General features: G+C 30.7%; 1 protein-coding gene across 4 annotated transcripts; it reads left to right on the forward strand.

Moving 5' to 3' along the window:
- Nucleotides 1-8841: 8841 nt before the first annotated feature.
- On the forward strand, nucleotides 8842-12406 carry LOC111019362 (SPX (SYG1/Pho81/XPR1) domain-containing protein / zinc finger (C3HC4-type RING finger) protein-like protein). Of its 4 annotated transcripts, XR_015790661.1 has the most exons (8): nucleotides 8842-9183; nucleotides 9325-9542; nucleotides 9712-9956; nucleotides 10055-10303; nucleotides 10400-10537; nucleotides 11285-11348; nucleotides 11501-11559; nucleotides 11795-11849. XR_015790661.1 is itself a non-coding variant. In XM_022295733.2 (7 exons), the coding sequence occupies exons 2-7, from the start codon at nucleotides 9374-9376 to the stop codon at nucleotides 11898-11900; spliced, it is 966 nt and encodes a 321-aa protein (XP_022151425.1). In that variant the 5' UTR covers nucleotides 8843-9183; nucleotides 9325-9373; the 3' UTR covers nucleotides 11901-12406. The 4 variants fall into 4 exon arrangements, 3 of the variants coding, with proteins under 3 accessions (XP_022151425.1, XP_022151427.1, XP_022151426.1); XM_022295733.2 differs by lacking the exon at nucleotides 11285-11348 and having other exon boundaries at nucleotides 8843-9183; nucleotides 11795-12406; XM_022295735.2 differs by lacking the exon at nucleotides 11285-11348 and having other exon boundaries at nucleotides 8843-9178; nucleotides 11795-12406.
- The last annotated feature ends 4676 nt before the right edge of the window (nucleotides 12407-17082 follow it).

Raw genomic sequence — 17082 nt, forward strand, 5'->3', positions numbered from 1 at the left:
ATTCTGCTGTTAGATATCCTCAACATATGCCAGCACGAGATCCTTTTAATGACAAGTACGCACTCTGACCACCTTAGTTCACTTCCCTAAATGTCCCTCATAAGGATGGTCAAAATATCTTTGACCAACTTTTAGCTCACCATTTTATTCTATACTAACTTAAGTTTAAGAGTGATTTTGATTCGTTGCTATGTTATGATGTGCAGGAACATCTTTTGAATGAATAAAGCAACAACCGTCCAAGTCGACACGTCTAGAATCTAGCATCAGCCAATTTCATTAATTTTCCGAGTTCCAACCCTTAAACTTGTTTGACCAAAATACATGGTTATTATCAATTATGTCTACAAGTACAAGTCCCAGTACGTATATGACTCATTTGTCTACGATTTCACTCAAATAAAAAATTATTTTGTTTGACAGATAAGAAACTAGGACATGGTCAGTGGCTCATAGTACTTTTGAGCTATTATTTGTGATCAGATTGATCCAAATAAAAAATTAAGGGTCATTTTGGTAACATTATTTATGTTTTTTGTTTTTACTTTTATTAAATAAAAATATATGCATGTGTTTTGGTAGCTCGTTTTTTTGTTTCTATGGATTTAAATTTTTGTTGATGTGTCCATAGGTTCGACATCTCAACATAAATGGTAAATCGATATTTCTATAGTATTGAAAAAAATTAACAAAATATACAAAGAAAATACATCAACAAAATATTACCGGTGTGAAATATTAGTATTGATAATAAGAATTTAAAACTTATTTTAAAATTAATTTAAATATTTTTATAACTTTTATAATTTTTTCATAAATATCCCTCAATATTGATATTTTATTGATATTTCCATCACGTTTCTATAAAATTGAGACATGTACATGTCCATCGAACATTTAAAACCTTGTTTGTTTCTTGGTCTTTTTTAGTCGAAAAAAGACATAAACCTATTTGATAGTCATTTATTGTTCTTCGTTACCTAACATTTTAAATTGATAAAATACATTTTTTATATGAAATTTTATCTTTAACATTAATATTCAAATTTTGCATGCATGTTATGCCGTCAAAAAAAAATTGCATGTTATAGTTACTTTTTGACATTTATTATATATTTTACAAGTCAATAATAAAATAAAGTTTTTATTTATGTTTTGAAAAAAAAAACACTTGAAACATAAACAATAAACTTTATTTTATTGTTTTTAAAATTTATACACAATTTTAAAAACACTTCTTAAAAATAAGAAGGGAGAAATACAAACAAATTAATAAACACTTATGTTTTTTAAAAATTGGAAACGAGAAACAAAAACGTCAAACGAATCATAACTTATTCAAAACGATGTTCATTAGTGATGTACACAAATCAACTTATTGGAATAGTCTATTATGTGTGGTCTTGCAAATATGTAGCTTTATAAACCTATACAATATTTCAACAAAAATAAATATCATGTTAAATTATGTGTTTGGTTCATCTCATTTTAGATTGGTCTCTTTATACTTAAAAAAGTTATAACAAATCCTTGAATTTCGTAATTTAATTGCATCTATCCATTCCATATATACAGAGTCTAAATTGTGTTTGATATATATTTGTCACGTAAACGTTAAATTAATAGAGTTAGCAAATTCGTGGATTTATTATAATTTTTTCAATTTTTTAAAATGTAAATATTAAATGGACATAATTTTAAAATTTTGGACATCAAATGTATAAAAATAAAAATAAAAACGAAAAGGACAGCCATAATATCCCTTGCAATAATGCATGACAGTTTTTACGAACAGAAATACGGAGAGTGGTGGGCCCGGCGAATCTCCTCCGCCTCTACCTGGCTCCGGCTGTGCTGGTGAAAACTGAAAGTGAATTTACAAAAATAAGAGCAAATTGTAAAAACTACCTTAAAATACGGTAGTTGTTTGTTATCTCTGAACTTTTAATTATAAAAATTAAATTTTAAAATTTTTATAAATGAAAAATTAGACTACGTTCAATGGTAAGAATTAAACTTTTAAGTGATAAAATTATGCCTTCTAAAATTTCAATAGTTCATGCATTCGTCCAATTTACAACTACGATGAGAGTTGGCACCTCCACAGGCATAGTTGCTTGCTATCAGGAACCTACTCATCCGCATCCCAAACATCAAAAATAAAATAAAAAGAATTTTCCTCGTGAAGGAACCAGAGGAATGAATTTGCTGTAAATTCGACCACCGACTTGGCAACACAGAGCTTTAAAATCAAGCAAGTCAATCTAACTCAAACACCAACTCGAGGCGGCATCAATGAGTACTGCTCTCCAAAGGACTAAAGGTCTGCCCTTCGTGAAAGGCAAAGCCTTGAAATCAATGAAAAATCAGACTAGGTGTTGTTCAGTGGGAAATGAAGGATTCGAGAGATGAAAAATGGAGAAATAGTCTCTGATTTTGGGACTTTCAATTCCGAAAATACTTAAAATATATATCTTTTTAAAAAAAATTTAAGTTTAATTTTTACTAGAAAATACTTTATATTTATAATATCTTAAAGTTTAATTTTTGCGATTTAAAATTTAGAAGGGGTAATTATAATTTGAGATAATAATGTTAATTTAAAAAAAAAGAGATGTGGGGCCCACATATAGTGCAACGGCCATGATTTTGACTCCTTAGTGGGTCCCAGTACAAAAGGCTAACCCCACCCGACGGATGGATGCTGATTGTGAATGCCAAATGCGGCGTATAAAACTTTTGGGAACCTTTTGTTTCTATTATTATTTATTTCCTTTTTTTTCTAACGTATTTCTCTCTCTTTTTTTCTCCCACTTGTCGGTTGTCGTTTCGCAGTTTATAAATTTGTTTCCCATGTCGTTTCGGGTCACTGATGTTGTTCTCAAATTTATAAAAGGTTTAAATTATATATATATTTTATTTTATTTTTTATATTATATTTACAAAACTTATTCAACGACTATCTTATTTTTTAATCTCTATCATCCGTTGAATATCAAACTCGAGTGTTGGTTGAATTGGTTAAAGAATATATTTTCGATTAAAAGTTTCGTGAGTTCAAATCAAATTCCACTCATATGTAATATATAAAAGGAATATTGCACTTCATAATGGAAATTCATATGACATTGAAAGTCACTAACACTAAGAGCTCGTTGAATAACGTTATTTTTATAAACAAATTCTTCATCAATTCAATAATGATAAAACAATATTTTTATTTATATTTTGGAATAAATTTGAAACGAAAATAATAAACCATGAACTTTTTTTTTCTAATATTTATATACAATTTTGAGAATATTTCAAAAAACATGTGAAGCAAGAAACATCAATAGTTGTGAAATGATTAAGTTTTTTAATAAAATTAAAAATGAGAAAAAAAATGATAACCTTATCAGGGTTCTATGTAGCTTCAAAGTTAAAGGAGGTTCAAGCTCCACATCCTATAATAAACTGGTTCCTTACACATAAGCTGAGATAGTTTGGATTAAATTAGCCAATTATCATACTATACGCATTTGTTTAACTATGTATTGTTACGAGAATCCCACATCCATGACCATTGACACACATTTGTCTTGATTTGGTTTAGTGTGACATTTTGTTTGTTTCAACCACCATTTATTTTAACAAACAACCTCCGTGACTCAACCTTTATTGTTACTAGTAAGTAACATGTCCACGTGGATTTCATAGTTTTATTTTAAAGTCTAAAAAACATCAAAATTAATTAAATAGTTAAAAAAACTAAATTAATAAAAAAAATTAAATTGTTAAAATTGTTAACATGTTTAATTTTTCTCTATATTTACATCACCAATTCTTTTGTATTGTCTATTTATACAAATTGAAGTTGTAGTAAATCCTATCACCTACTGGTCTAGTCGGTCAACTCAATGACTAAACAAAATTGAGGAAGGATCAATAACTTTAAAATTTTTCATAAGTAAAATACAACAAACAAGAATAAACAACTTAACACATATTCTTAAATTTATCTCTATCGTGTCTTTTGTATATAATATAGATGGATCTTTGTCAAATTTGTATGAAGAAGTCAAAATAATCTCGAAGTATTTTATGAGAAATTACTTGTAGTCGTAGAGTACTTTTGACCACATTCATTGTGGAAAAACGCTAAAATATACTTTTAAGAGTATTAGAAAAAAAAACCATCAAAAGTGACTTTATTGTTAAACACTTTTTACTATTTTTGCAATAATCAGTAATTTTAGAAGCATTTATAAACACACCTTAAAATAAAGGTAACTTTGTACAATCTTTTAAACTAGAATGCTTAAAACATAAGTCATGTCTTTTATTTAAAAAATCATTTTCAAACATTATTTTTTTAATTTTTACTGTTTATAAATGTTCATATGAAAATAAGTTAATAACAATAACAATTAAAATGATTTATTTATTTAAAAAAAAAGTGAGTGGTGGAAGCATCGCGTCCAATGCTTTCAGATGGTACCTTTCAGGTCGGAGGAGGGAATCAGATACGCCGGCAAAAAAAATCAATGCGATTTTCCTTTAATGGGAGAAACTTCTAAAAACACTGTCACAGTGCACCACGTCCTCCAAATGCCCAATCATCATGCTCCACGTGTGTTGCTTCAGCTTCGCTTGACGGCTGTTCCACCTACGTGGCAACTGGTCAGTGGGCGTTCGTCGTTTCTTCCGAACTCACCTGTGTAACTGAGCCAAGAGAGAGATGATCGTACGGTGGGACCCAACGATCTCCACTTTTGATTAAAAAAAGGACAAAGACAAAAAGGAAATGGTGGCCCTTTTTTGCAAATTGCGAAATATTGCGGGCCCTAATGGACAAAATATGAATCCAACAAAAATTTTGGGACAAAAATGTCAATTACTCGATTTGTTTTGAAATTAAAATGAAAATTCATTGTGTTTGATTGGAAAAATGATTAAGCTCATATTCGTGAAACTTGGATTCGAGGCACTGACGTACGAATTACTTGCAAAATAGAATTAACACTTTGATGCTCTAGTCAGTATAATCCGATCTATACTCGATAGATATAATATAGTTTCACGTATTTTGTGTGAGAGGCGGAGATCTCTATTTATAGGAGCGAGCACTCAACAAAACTTTCGACAGCACTCTAATCGCCCGAGAAACGTGACGCCTTGTCGGAGAATATCTTTGTTCTCTTTACACTGTCTGCAGGTGCTTTTCAAGGTTGGCTCGTACTTGTTGAAGGTTGGTCGGATGATTATATATTGCTCTTCTTTTTATTTCTTCTTATTGTCATTGAGAACATACTTTCTGATTTGACACGTGGCAGGTGGTAATTTGCCTCCAATGCATCGTTTTTCTCTATTGCTTCAACTTCACTTGACGGTTGTTCCACCTACATGACAACAGGTAATTGAGAATTTCTCGTTTCTTTTGAACTACCTTATGTCATTGAATTAGGAGATAGATAATCGTACAGTGGGACCAAACGATATCCACTTTTGAGTAAAAAAGAAAAAATAAATAAAAGAAGGAAATGGTGGCACACCCTAATGGACAAAACATGATTCCAACCAAAATTTTAGGACAAAAATGTCAATTACTCAAATTCTTTATAAATTAGATGAACATTCATCGTTTTAAAAAATGTCGTAACAGGCCTTCCAACTTTTAAAGTTGTATCAATTTAATTTTTATACGTTTGAAAGCCTTAATAAGTTTTTGAGCTTCTATTTACATTTCTAATATGTCCTACATTAACTTCGTTAATTCAATATTTATGCTATTAAATATTTGAATTTTTTTAAATTAGCTCATCATATCCTTGTTAGATAATAGACACGCAAGTGTTAAATCGATTGAGTTGACATTATGAATTTATAAGACACAAAATTAAATGTCAAAAAAAATATTACATTGACATAATAAACTAAATCTTAAAGTTTAGGCAAATTTGTTATTTAACTCATTTTTCATTTAGTAGTTTGATATGGTTTATGAAAATAAAATTATCCTTACATAAAATAATCACATAAAATAATCAATCCGATATTTCTCGTAAATTATAAATGTAATCTGGGTTGGAGCCATGAAAGTTCGCATGGAGGAGAGCAAAATTTTACTTACCAACTTTTTATATACAATCATCTAAATAATAATATCAATAATTACGGTCAAAACGTGAGTTTAGCTCAACGTAATTGGCACCAGTCCAGTAATTAAATAATAAATCAGAGTAAAAAGAGAGGACCTTGGTAATCCTATTATCTAAAAATGTGTAATTTTATTCCTTTCCTACCCCTCCATCCATCTCATTCACATTCCATATTTCATACGTTTTACATATTTACTATAGCTATTTTAAAAGCTTTTTACCTTTTTTATCTTTCGTTTGAGACTGATAACTTTTTAATTAATTATTATTTATTTTTCATTTATACTACTAATAGTTTTTTATTAGTGGGTGTGATTTTATTATAAAATATATTTAGTTTTAATTTTTTAATTTAACTTTTTATTATTAATTAATATCAATAGATTTTATAAAATATATTTGATTATTATTAAATATTAGAACAATAATAATAATAATATTTTATATTAAAGGATGGTTTTTGTAATAAAAAGGTATTTTAGTGATGTAATTTTATTTTAATTATTCATTATTTATTAATATTAAATAAATTGTTATAATAAAAAAAATTTACGATCAATAATATAGTATCACAAATTAAAATTTATTATTACTATAATTTTAAAAAAAATTAACACAATAATGCATTTGTGATTCACTATAAAGAATATAATGGTACATGATTTCGATTTCGATTCCAGACAGTTTTAGTAAACAACATCAAAGAATTATGATTTCGATTCCAGAAAATTTATGGTAAACAACATCAAATGAATAACATTATCATTTCGATTTATTTGATTTTCATTATGATTCATTCCGATTCCGATTCGGAGTAAGTAAACATGACCTAAAATCGTTGAGTATCGTTGAATGGGATATCTTTTCAGAGAGTATTTTGAGTAAGAAGTTTATGTTAATAAGTTTTGTATTTTGTAGCCAAATTTATATGTAGCATGTGAGTTCATTATTTTTATAGGAACTATGATTTTTTTATTATTATGTATTTTAATAATAATACTTTTCATGTTGTTTAAAAAGTACGTTACATTTTCAACAAAATTGTCTACTCACATAGAAAGTGAAATCATACTTACTTTCCAAAAGTAAACTTCGCATCTCATTTATACTTTATGAATTAAAAAAAAAATGATGTGAAACAAATTACTCTAACAAACTAATAGGATGATAATAAATTTTTCATTCACATCCCTAAAATTAAATAAGTGAAGCGATCCCTACGGACTAGTCTTTATAAAGAATTCCGATACATTTAAGTATTCCGACACATTTAAGTCAAAGTTACAACATGTCATCTCTATAAATAATTTTGACGTTTCTAATTTAAGTTTTTAATCTATCCCGCGCCTTTAATTTAAGCGGTCAAACTTCCAATTTGTCATCTCTAAATATAAATAATTTTGACATCTTTAATTATTACTTTCAACCCATTCAACGTCCCTAACTGAAGCTTTTGACCTAACATCCTTAAAATAGCGAAAATGAGATATTTTCAAAGGAATTCATTCCATCTGATCCAAGTCCATCCAATGGGAATAAACTTTTTACTATTTATTGGCACGTAGATTTTTACAAGTAAAGTACAGAAAAAGAAGTTAATCCCTCGTTATTCAGGAAATTCCACGTGGCACCATGCGGGATGGGGGAGCCACGTGACATGTCCGTGCTGTGTTTCTTTCGTAAAGAAAGCTGTCAAATTCTAAAAGTAACAAACAAACAATCATGAATCGAATTCAAACCTTATATTTTGAGGGTAAACCCAAAATTTTGAATTATTGTTATTATCGTATATTGTAACCTAATAGACCCATAAAAGGGTCTAATATGCACAAATTAATTTATTAATATTTTTTAAATTTTACCTACCTCTTAAAACACAAAATTCAAAGTTTATAAATTTAACCGACATAAAAATAAAGTTTATATCTAACAAATCTATAAATTTTGAACCTTAGCTTAGTTTACCGGTAATCATGTCTCTAACTAATAAGTCATTAGTTTTATAAAATGTCGAATAAAGATTTATTAAACACAACATTAAATGTTTAAATATCATATACTTTAGAATTTAGTGATCTAGTAAATACAAAATTGAAAACTTAAAAACTTATGAGTTTGTCTTGCACTTTAATTGAATAACTAAAAAAACAAGTTTCTTTCTCTAAACACTTTCTTTAAATTATTTTAATTAAAATATTTGTGTATTTGGTTACAATCCCTTGTGGGTGGCCTTTTAACATAAATGTATTTGACTGAACTTTATATAAAATTGATTATACAAATGCCAAATTACGATAAAGTGAGTTATAGTCAATCAAATTGATTTTTTTAAAATGATTATATAACCAAATTATTTATCGAGAAAGATATTTGTTTTTAATTTCTCATTTCCATTTCCACATTTGTCATAATAAACAAAGTACTCTGTACCTTTAGTTTCACAATGGATTGAGAAATCTTGGCATCGCTACTTTGACCACTGGGAGAGAAAAATACAAAAACAAACATTTTTCTTTAAACAGAATAAATTGTCAAAATTTCGATAGTGACAAGGACAAAATTTTGAAAGTCTTTAGTAAAATTGTCAAATTTTCATCGTCAAGGAGGTAATAAAATTACGTTGAAGGACTAACTTGTAATTTAACAAACGAAGAATATGTACTATTATTTTATTAAAAAAGAAAGTGGAATTGAATTTCTTCAACCTCCCACCACCATGAATAAAGTGAGTGGGAAAAAATAGCTTATACATGGAATGGAACCCGCACTCCTGCATGCAGCAGCCGCCATTACGGGAACCCCTGAAATTGCCGGAAAGTGCGCGCCATCGCTCCCATTTTCAAAACCACCTCTCGTTTTATACGCCATAATTTCACCGCGCTCTTCCACCTTCTCTCGAAGATTTTTGTTCTCCTCTCTCCATTTGCCCGGATTCCTCGTTCTCCCTTTGGTTGAAGAGAAGGATTCAAGAAAAAAGCGCATAATTAAAGAGGATCGGAGGAGGATTTTTCTTCCCCCTTTTGGCAGTTTAAGGTGAGGTGAGGTGAGCCGAAGCAAGTTTTTATGATTTTATTGAACTCTGGATGAGGTTATTTGTATATGGAATGGTGATTTTTTTGCCAGATTTCTCTCTTTTTTCGTGTTTGTATCGCTGATTACGCGTCTTTCTGCATCGGGATTTCAGGTGTTTTAGGGTTTTGTTTTTTTTAAATTTGTCGATTCGGATATAGAAGATGAAATTCGGAGACACGTTCATGGAGTATCTGCACGGAGATCAAGAATGGTTCTTGGATAAATGCTCGCATGTTGAATACAAGCGGCTGAAGAAAGTTCTTAAGAGCTGTCGGACTTGCAGGCTTAATAATTCTTACACGAATGAATGTGAATGCAAGTCTTGCCCTCGTAAGATTGTTATTGATTTGTTTATACCATTGACATCATCTGCTCCTGAATTCTTAGCTGGTTCTCTGTTCTGTTGTTGGACACTGAAATTAAATTAAAATTAAATTATTTTGGTTATGATAAATTGTGCGCTATGCCATTCTATTGGGAATCTTTCGACTTTTTGCAGTGTGTGATCAGTTGTTCTTTACGGAGTTGATGAGGGAAGCCACGGATATTGCGGGGTGTTTCAGCACAAGAGTCAGACATCTTCTTCATCTTCATGTTGCTAGCGGAATTGAGAGATACTTGGTGCGATTTTGTCAATGCTTTAAAAATGAGCAACCAACAATGATACAAGAAGGCCGCTTGCTGATTGAATATGTTACAATGAATGCTATTGCTATCAGAAAAATTCTTAAGAAATACGATAAGGTGAGCTTCAGCCTAAATCATTTGAAAACTTGTCTATTTGAGTTTGTTAGTTTCAATATAAGAACATAATCTTTGTGTGTTTAATTAATCGACTATAGGTACATAGCTCTGTAAACGGAAAGAAGTTTAAGTTGAAAATGCGAGCTGAACAATTGGAGCTTTTGCAATCTCCCTTGCTCGTAGAATTGGGTGCTTTTTGTCTGAATTTTAAAGGACCAGACAGTGGAAATCACCCCACAGAATTATCCACTCACTTTTCTGTTGATGTCGATGTGACACCGACTATGACTTTGATGCTTCCACATTCTATAAAGATTGAATATGATCTTACATGCCCTATTTGCTTGGTAAAGTTCCTACTTTGGTTGTAATCCAGATTCCAGAGGGGTGGCATTCTGTGCGTGGAGTTTATCTGATAAGGCTTGAATTTTATGATGTTACAGGAGACTCTGTTTGATCCATATGCTTTGAGTTGTGGGCATCTTTTCTGCAAATCATGTGCTTGTTTGGCTGCTTCTGTGATGATCTGTGATGGACCGAAGGCTGCCAGCCAGGAGTCAAAATGCGCAGTTTGTAGAGAGGTTTGTGTTTGAAGCAGTTATATTATTCTCTATTAGCCGTCGAGATTTGAAAATCTTGAGAAAAAGACATTTTAGAGAAAATTAAATGTCATGGACTGGATTGATGCAGGACTTTTTGGGATATTTAACGAATGGAATGCCTTGGGCCCTTATCCAATGTTCTTTTCTGACTTCATACATCTATTCTCTATAGCATCAAACCATGTTTTGAATTCTTCCTAGCTAAAACATCTCCACTTGATGCTTGTTTGCTTTCAAGATCTTGCTATTGACATGCTTACTAGTCATCTTTATGCTATTTTTCCAATGAAAACATGCCAACCGATGCTAGTTTTATGGGGGTGTTTAACATCTTGGTATTTACATGCCCATCAGTCACTATCCTTTCAGCTGTTTTTCCCCCAAAATTGAGAAACACTTGCATATTTATATGGACAGAGAAGTATATGAGGGAGAGGTCCAGGGCAAGATATTTTCCTTGGAAGAATAATTAAAACCAAGAAACATCGATTTATTCTGCTCTGTTTACTTCGAAATATTTCTCTTTTATCTCTTGGCAAGAATTCCACGTGATGCTTATAATGTATCTGCTCCCAAATTCTGTGTTTTCCGGTATCTAAGAGTTTGTTTTCATGTTTCTAATGTTCAACATTTGGAAGGCCACTACACATTTCCCTTTTTGTGTTGATAGATTTCATATTTGGTTGAAGTCTAAGTTCTCTTTTTCTTGTTCTCTCTACTACCTAGACGTGGTTTTAAGAAGTTCATCCTTTTTAAATGTTCAACTTCCGATCAACATAACATTTATGTGGTGAGACATTTGCTCTGTGAAATTTTACAAGTTAAATTTAGTCAAAGAATCAAGTTGTAATAGCGGCAGCATTGTCAACTGCAGATGAAATGCCAGTCCCATATTACAGCAAAATCACACACTCTTTTGACTGTTATTTGTCTCTATTGCAGACTGGGGTGTATCCTAAAGCTCTGCACATGGTGGAACTGGACATGCTATTGAAAAGAAGGTTTGGAAATTCAGATCCTCTTTCCTTCACATCATTTCTAGTCACATCACATGGTGGAACTGGACATGCATATCTAGTTCTTGAACTAACTGAATCTTGAATCATGCTGGGCCATTAACTCTATTAACAGAATGCTAACGTTTTCATTGAGTTAGCCTAAAGTAATATTTCTAAGCTTAAAAAATAAAGAAACGAAATGGTTATTAAACGGGCTGATTTGAACACTCCTTTTCAGGTGTAGAGAGTACTGGAAGGAGAGGGTTGTGGAAGAACGAGCCAAGGTTCTGAAGCAAACCAAAGATTTCTTGGATTCCCAGACTAGATTTGTGGTCGGGTATTAAATACACAGTGCCCATCTCATCTTCCCATTTCTCTATGAGTCCGATTTTTCATGATTTCTTCTGCTGCATTTGGCTGCCATTTGGAGGCTGTTAACTTGCCCTTTTCAAACAAACATTTGGGCGCTGTGTTTTATACAAAGAATCTGTGCGGAAAGGAAACTCCATGACGTTCTTTTGGACGCGTGCAACACAGATGTTGACTCCTCCAGAGTAAGAAAGTATTGACTTTGCTTTTGCTTTTTTGTCATTTTTCCTAATCCATAAATCCTCCGGCAGTCCAGATGCGTAGTATTAGATATGGTTTGTTTGTCTTTAATATCTTTAGTTGAGGATAGACAAGAAAAGAAAGAAAAGAAAAAGAAAAAAAAATTCAAATTGTGCCACTGTAATGATTACATGCGACATTTTGTAGTGGTCGGTTTGTTGGTATTGATATGAGAGTTAAGAATTATCTATTGTTTTGATAGTGGGTTTGATATATTAATAAATAAATATTTGCTGAGCTAGAGCCGGGTCATGCTTCTCTCTCTCACTTGTTTGTTTGATTTTGTTTTTCTTTTTCTAGTACAATTGATAGGGGAGATTCGAATTCATCCCTTCTGATTGGGGAGACAGATGTTAATTACCATTGAGTTAAGTTTATATTGGTTCTAATTTTTATTATGACAGTGAATAAATAATTTATATAATAATTAGGACGGGGTGTTTAGGAGTTCAGTAGGAGGTGCTTGACAAAAACTATCCTGTTACTTTTGAATTACCACCAAATTTCAACATGATAATTTTTACGCAAAAGCACGCGAAACAAACCTAAACTATGATCCAAGAACTGGAAATCCTCAATTTGACTGGGCAAGGGATTAAATTGTGACTTCTACCTAGGTTAGGTCTTTGATCGGGAAGGGGTTAGCGTCCGAACTCAAACTCATATCGAACCCATTAAATGAGAAAAAAGGAACAATTAAAGAAAGAATGTAACGGGGTGTAGAATGGAAATTCTCCGCCCCTGCTCCCAAATTGCAAGGGTGGGGATGGGGACATTTTGTCCTAGCGGTCTGGGGATGGGGAATGCCCTCGTCCCTGCCCGCTCTGTTTCGAAACCTAATTATAAAGATTTGGAAAATATTATAAATTGTATCAGAGAACAAAATTGGGTAAGAAATTATTGAATTTAATTAATTTATTGTTGTTTATTTATTTACTTATTATTTGTAATTAGATGATTAATTGCAATCATTTCAATATACTTTGGCAAATGAAAATAATTAACTGTTGCATATTTTCTTAATGGCCTATTGCATTCATTTTGGTATAATTGTACCTACCGCCCATGCTTCGAGGTTTTTTCACCAGGTATGTTTTATCTTAAGGAAGAATGAAAAAAAATATATATATGTCTATATTTTCAAATATGAATATATATATGTCTAAGAGTGGGTTTAATCCTTTATTTATTATTATTATTATTATTATTATTATTATTATTATTATTATTATTATTTTAATGAAATTGTGTTAGTTTTGTTGAGAAGATAACATTAAAAATGCGGGAGCGTGGATTTCTTCAATCGGTAATTTCTTCAATCGGTAAGAGAGATTACTATTGCTTTAATTAGTTGAATTATGTTTGAGTAACTTTGACGATAAATTGACATGAGTTTACTAACTTCTCGTGATCTCAATAATAAATTGACATAAATCTAATAGCTTCTTTTTGACTATGCTATTTGTGTCACCAAATTGATATTAAACGACTAATCCTAGTTCTTATTAGCATTAGCAATTTCATGGAGGCTGTTGGTAGTGATTAAAATCAAACATTTAAAAGAAACCACCCAAGACAACTTCTTTCGGTACTATGACAAGAGAGGAGTCTACTAGACCAAAGGTGGATATAAATTGGCAATGAATATCGGCAAAGAAGAATCATCTTCGGAATTGACAAAGGGGCTAAAATCACTTTTATTCGTGCCAAAATCACATTCATTTTAAAATAGAATGTTTGGCAAGGATTCGATTAAAATCACTTTAAGTGATTCCTGGTCAGGGGTGTGATTCTCTCAGTGATTTTGACCAAAAAAATTAATAGAAAAACTTAGGTTTTAAAACGGGTATTGTTTTAATTTTAAGCTTTTCTAAAATCAATTTTTTTAATTTGTCAAACATCATCAATAGAAAGGAAACTGATTTTGACAATGACAGACCAACATCACTCCTAAACACACCCTTAAATGAGTTTTCCTACTTTGATCTACTTGATTTATATTGCTGGAAAAAATCTTTTCCTTCAAGAGATTGCAACAAAAAGTGGTCGACATCTTAGCAAACCGTGCTAGGAGGTGGATCACATGAAAATTTGGAGTACATTTAATAGGACATAATTGGAAAATTGGGGTTTCTAACCCCATTATATAACTCATCTGGATTTTTGACATCTTTTAAAAAAAACTAATTTGTGACCTCTACTATTCTAATTTGTGAACCCTTTCTACTTTTTGTCTTTGTAAAATTACCAAAATATCCTTGTTTATTTTAACTAAAATTATCCACCAATCTCTTTTCTCAACCCTTAGCATTTTTTTTAATTTTGAATCTAATATAAATATAATATAGATTAATTTATTACTTAACAAACGAATCAACACAACAAAATCTGTAGATTAAATTCTCCAATAACTAAATTAGGGTGAAAAAAAGATTTGCATAATCCACGAATAAATGCATAAGATTTGTTCGGAATTAATTACAAAAAAAATTAAGGTTTGATAAATGTCGTGTCAAAATTGCATTAAATGCCCGAGATTTACTTAGGCTAAAAGAAACTGGAATTCAGAGGGAGATAATGCAAAAAAAAAAAATCTGGAGTTTGGGATCCCGGATCGGGATTGGAGGATCCCGGTCCGGGTTAGAAGGATCCCGGTCCGGGATCGAACCATCCCAGACCGGGATTGCAGAAACCCGGACCAGGTTATCCTCCAATCCCGGTCCGGGATCCCAAATTCCAGAATTGTTTTTTTTTTTTTTTGCATTTTCTCCCATATGGGCCTATTGTTATCCATTAAATCTTGAGCATTTAATGCAATATTGTCCTGAGATTTTTGTAATCTTGACTTTTTTGTAATTAAATTCGCACAAATTATGTAATTATGTACGTTTTTTTTTTATTTTTTCCATATTAAACTTTTAATTTACTATTTGAGTTAGATATTTTTCTTAAAAGTTAGATTTTTTTAAGGTTGGAATTAATTATTGTGAGAAATTTGTGGAGGGAATAAAGATTTGTAAAGAGATTTGTGGGGAGAGATGTTGATTTTGAAACATGAGGGTACTACGGTAATTTTATATTTAAAAATTATGAAATTATTAATAAATAAGGAAGAGTGGGGTCATAGATTAGTTTTTTTTTTTCAAAATGGGGTTATAAATCCAAAGTGAATTATTGGAGGGGTCAAAATTTCAAATTTCCCGACATAATTTAACACTGGTTAATATGATTAATTAAAATACATTTTTAGTCCTGAATTTGAATTGTTTAAATCTAAGGTAAAATATTTGAAGTTAAGTTTCTATTTGGTCACTGTATTTCAAAAAGTGACAGTTTGATCCCTAACCTTTGAGAAATAGTTCTAAAATGTCATTGAGTTAAATTTTGGTTAATTACACAGAATGGTGTAACATGATAAATTGTATATTTATTATTTTTAATATAACAATTTTTTTTCTATTTTTATCTCTCTTCCCCCTCCTTTTCGTGAACCCTTATTTTCCCCTCTTCCTCTCTCTCTCTTCCTTTCTGCATGATCTCTGATAACTATTTTTCAAAAGTCACGACCAAATTGTTAGTTTTTTGAAATACTGAGAACAAATAGAAATTTACCTTTAAACGCAGGGACTAAAAATATATTTTATCTTTAAATCTATTCGAATTTCATTCACCTATTGAGGTTAATATAATGTTATTTTGTAGCATGTATACAGTGTTGCTGAAATATTATTTTAAGAAAATCTATCTCGTACTATCAAAGCGAACATAGCTCAGCAGTAATTGGTAGGTCTCCCCAACATATTGTACTAAAAAAAAAATTCTACCTCACTCTTAGGTTGTCATCAAGCTAACTTTTATTAAAAGATATGTAAACATTAGCCTAAAATTTGTGACTCCTTTGCAATTACAATGATATATATATACTTTAAGTACTACTCAACTATGTTCAATATAAATTTATCAAAACTACGAAGAATAGAAGTTGTCAGAATTGTACTACCAAAACTTTGAATTTGATCGATCACCCCTAACTATAACATCGTTGCAACTGGACACGTAAAATACTAAAATTATCTTTTAATTATGTATATCCTAATTCTTGTTTTCTTAAATTGAGGTCTTCATATCATTAATTATGCGTCAATTTTTGTTTTCTTAAATTGAGATGTCTGCATAACATTAACTTGGGGACCAAAATTTTCATGGTTGATATTTTAGTTTTGAACTAAAAGAGATGTTGGGATAAAGTAACAAAACGTTACAGTTTGAGTGTTTAGTTGTTGTAGATTTTGAAATATTTAAGAGTTTAATGGCAACAATTTAGTAAATTTATTTATCAAACTAAAAATTCAAAGGATGATTTGTACCTCGCTTAGGGTGATTTTTGCAATTTTACTTAAAATTTAAACCAAATTAGTAATAAAATTGCTTATTACTATACATTAGACTACCAACTCTTCAACCTTATCCCATCAAGTTCCACCCAATTTAAATTGAAAATTACTACGGCCTTATCTTCCTGCATTTACTAAGTCTTCGAGCGCTTACGTCAACACTCATATTCCAATCGACCACCACTAAAAATTTGACATATTTTTATTTAAAAAATAGAAAAATATATTATTTTATGCATTAATCTCTCTTACTTGTCAAAGTTTTAATGATGGTCAACAAAATAAGACAACTACTAATAAACGAAAAATTTATGGTACTACGAGAATATAAATACTCATTTCATTCACTACTTGCCACGTCAATATAGTATTAAGTGGAGCCACCAGTATTAAAAAATTATTTATTAATGTAAAATCATAATATGGACAAAGGGGGTATGATACTCTTGTAGTTTTCTCAATATATAATAGACAAATATGAGTGACTAGTGAGGCAATCATCAATTATTTTAACTTTTTAGAC

Source organism: Momordica charantia (assembly GCF_013281855.1).
Source record: "Momordica charantia cultivar OHB3-1 chromosome 5 unlocalized genomic scaffold, Mcharantia_2.0 BLBB01000005.1, whole genome shotgun sequence".
NCBI lineage: Eukaryota > Viridiplantae > Streptophyta > Magnoliopsida > Cucurbitales > Cucurbitaceae > Momordica > Momordica charantia.

Bases quoted from the DNA above. Each gene is read 5' to 3' on its own strand.
- LOC111019362 (XM_022295733.2), top strand. From the start codon at position 9,374: ATGAAATTCGGAGACACGTTCATGGAGTATCTGCACGGAGATCAAGAA. The intron at 10,304-10,399 runs GTAAAGTTCCTA...ATGATGTTACAG, and splicing joins TTACATGCCCTATTTGCTTG to GAGACTCTGTTTGATCCATA. The intron at 10,538-11,500 runs GTTTGTGTTTGA...TCTCTATTGCAG, and splicing joins AATGCGCAGTTTGTAGAGAG to ACTGGGGTGTATCCTAAAGC.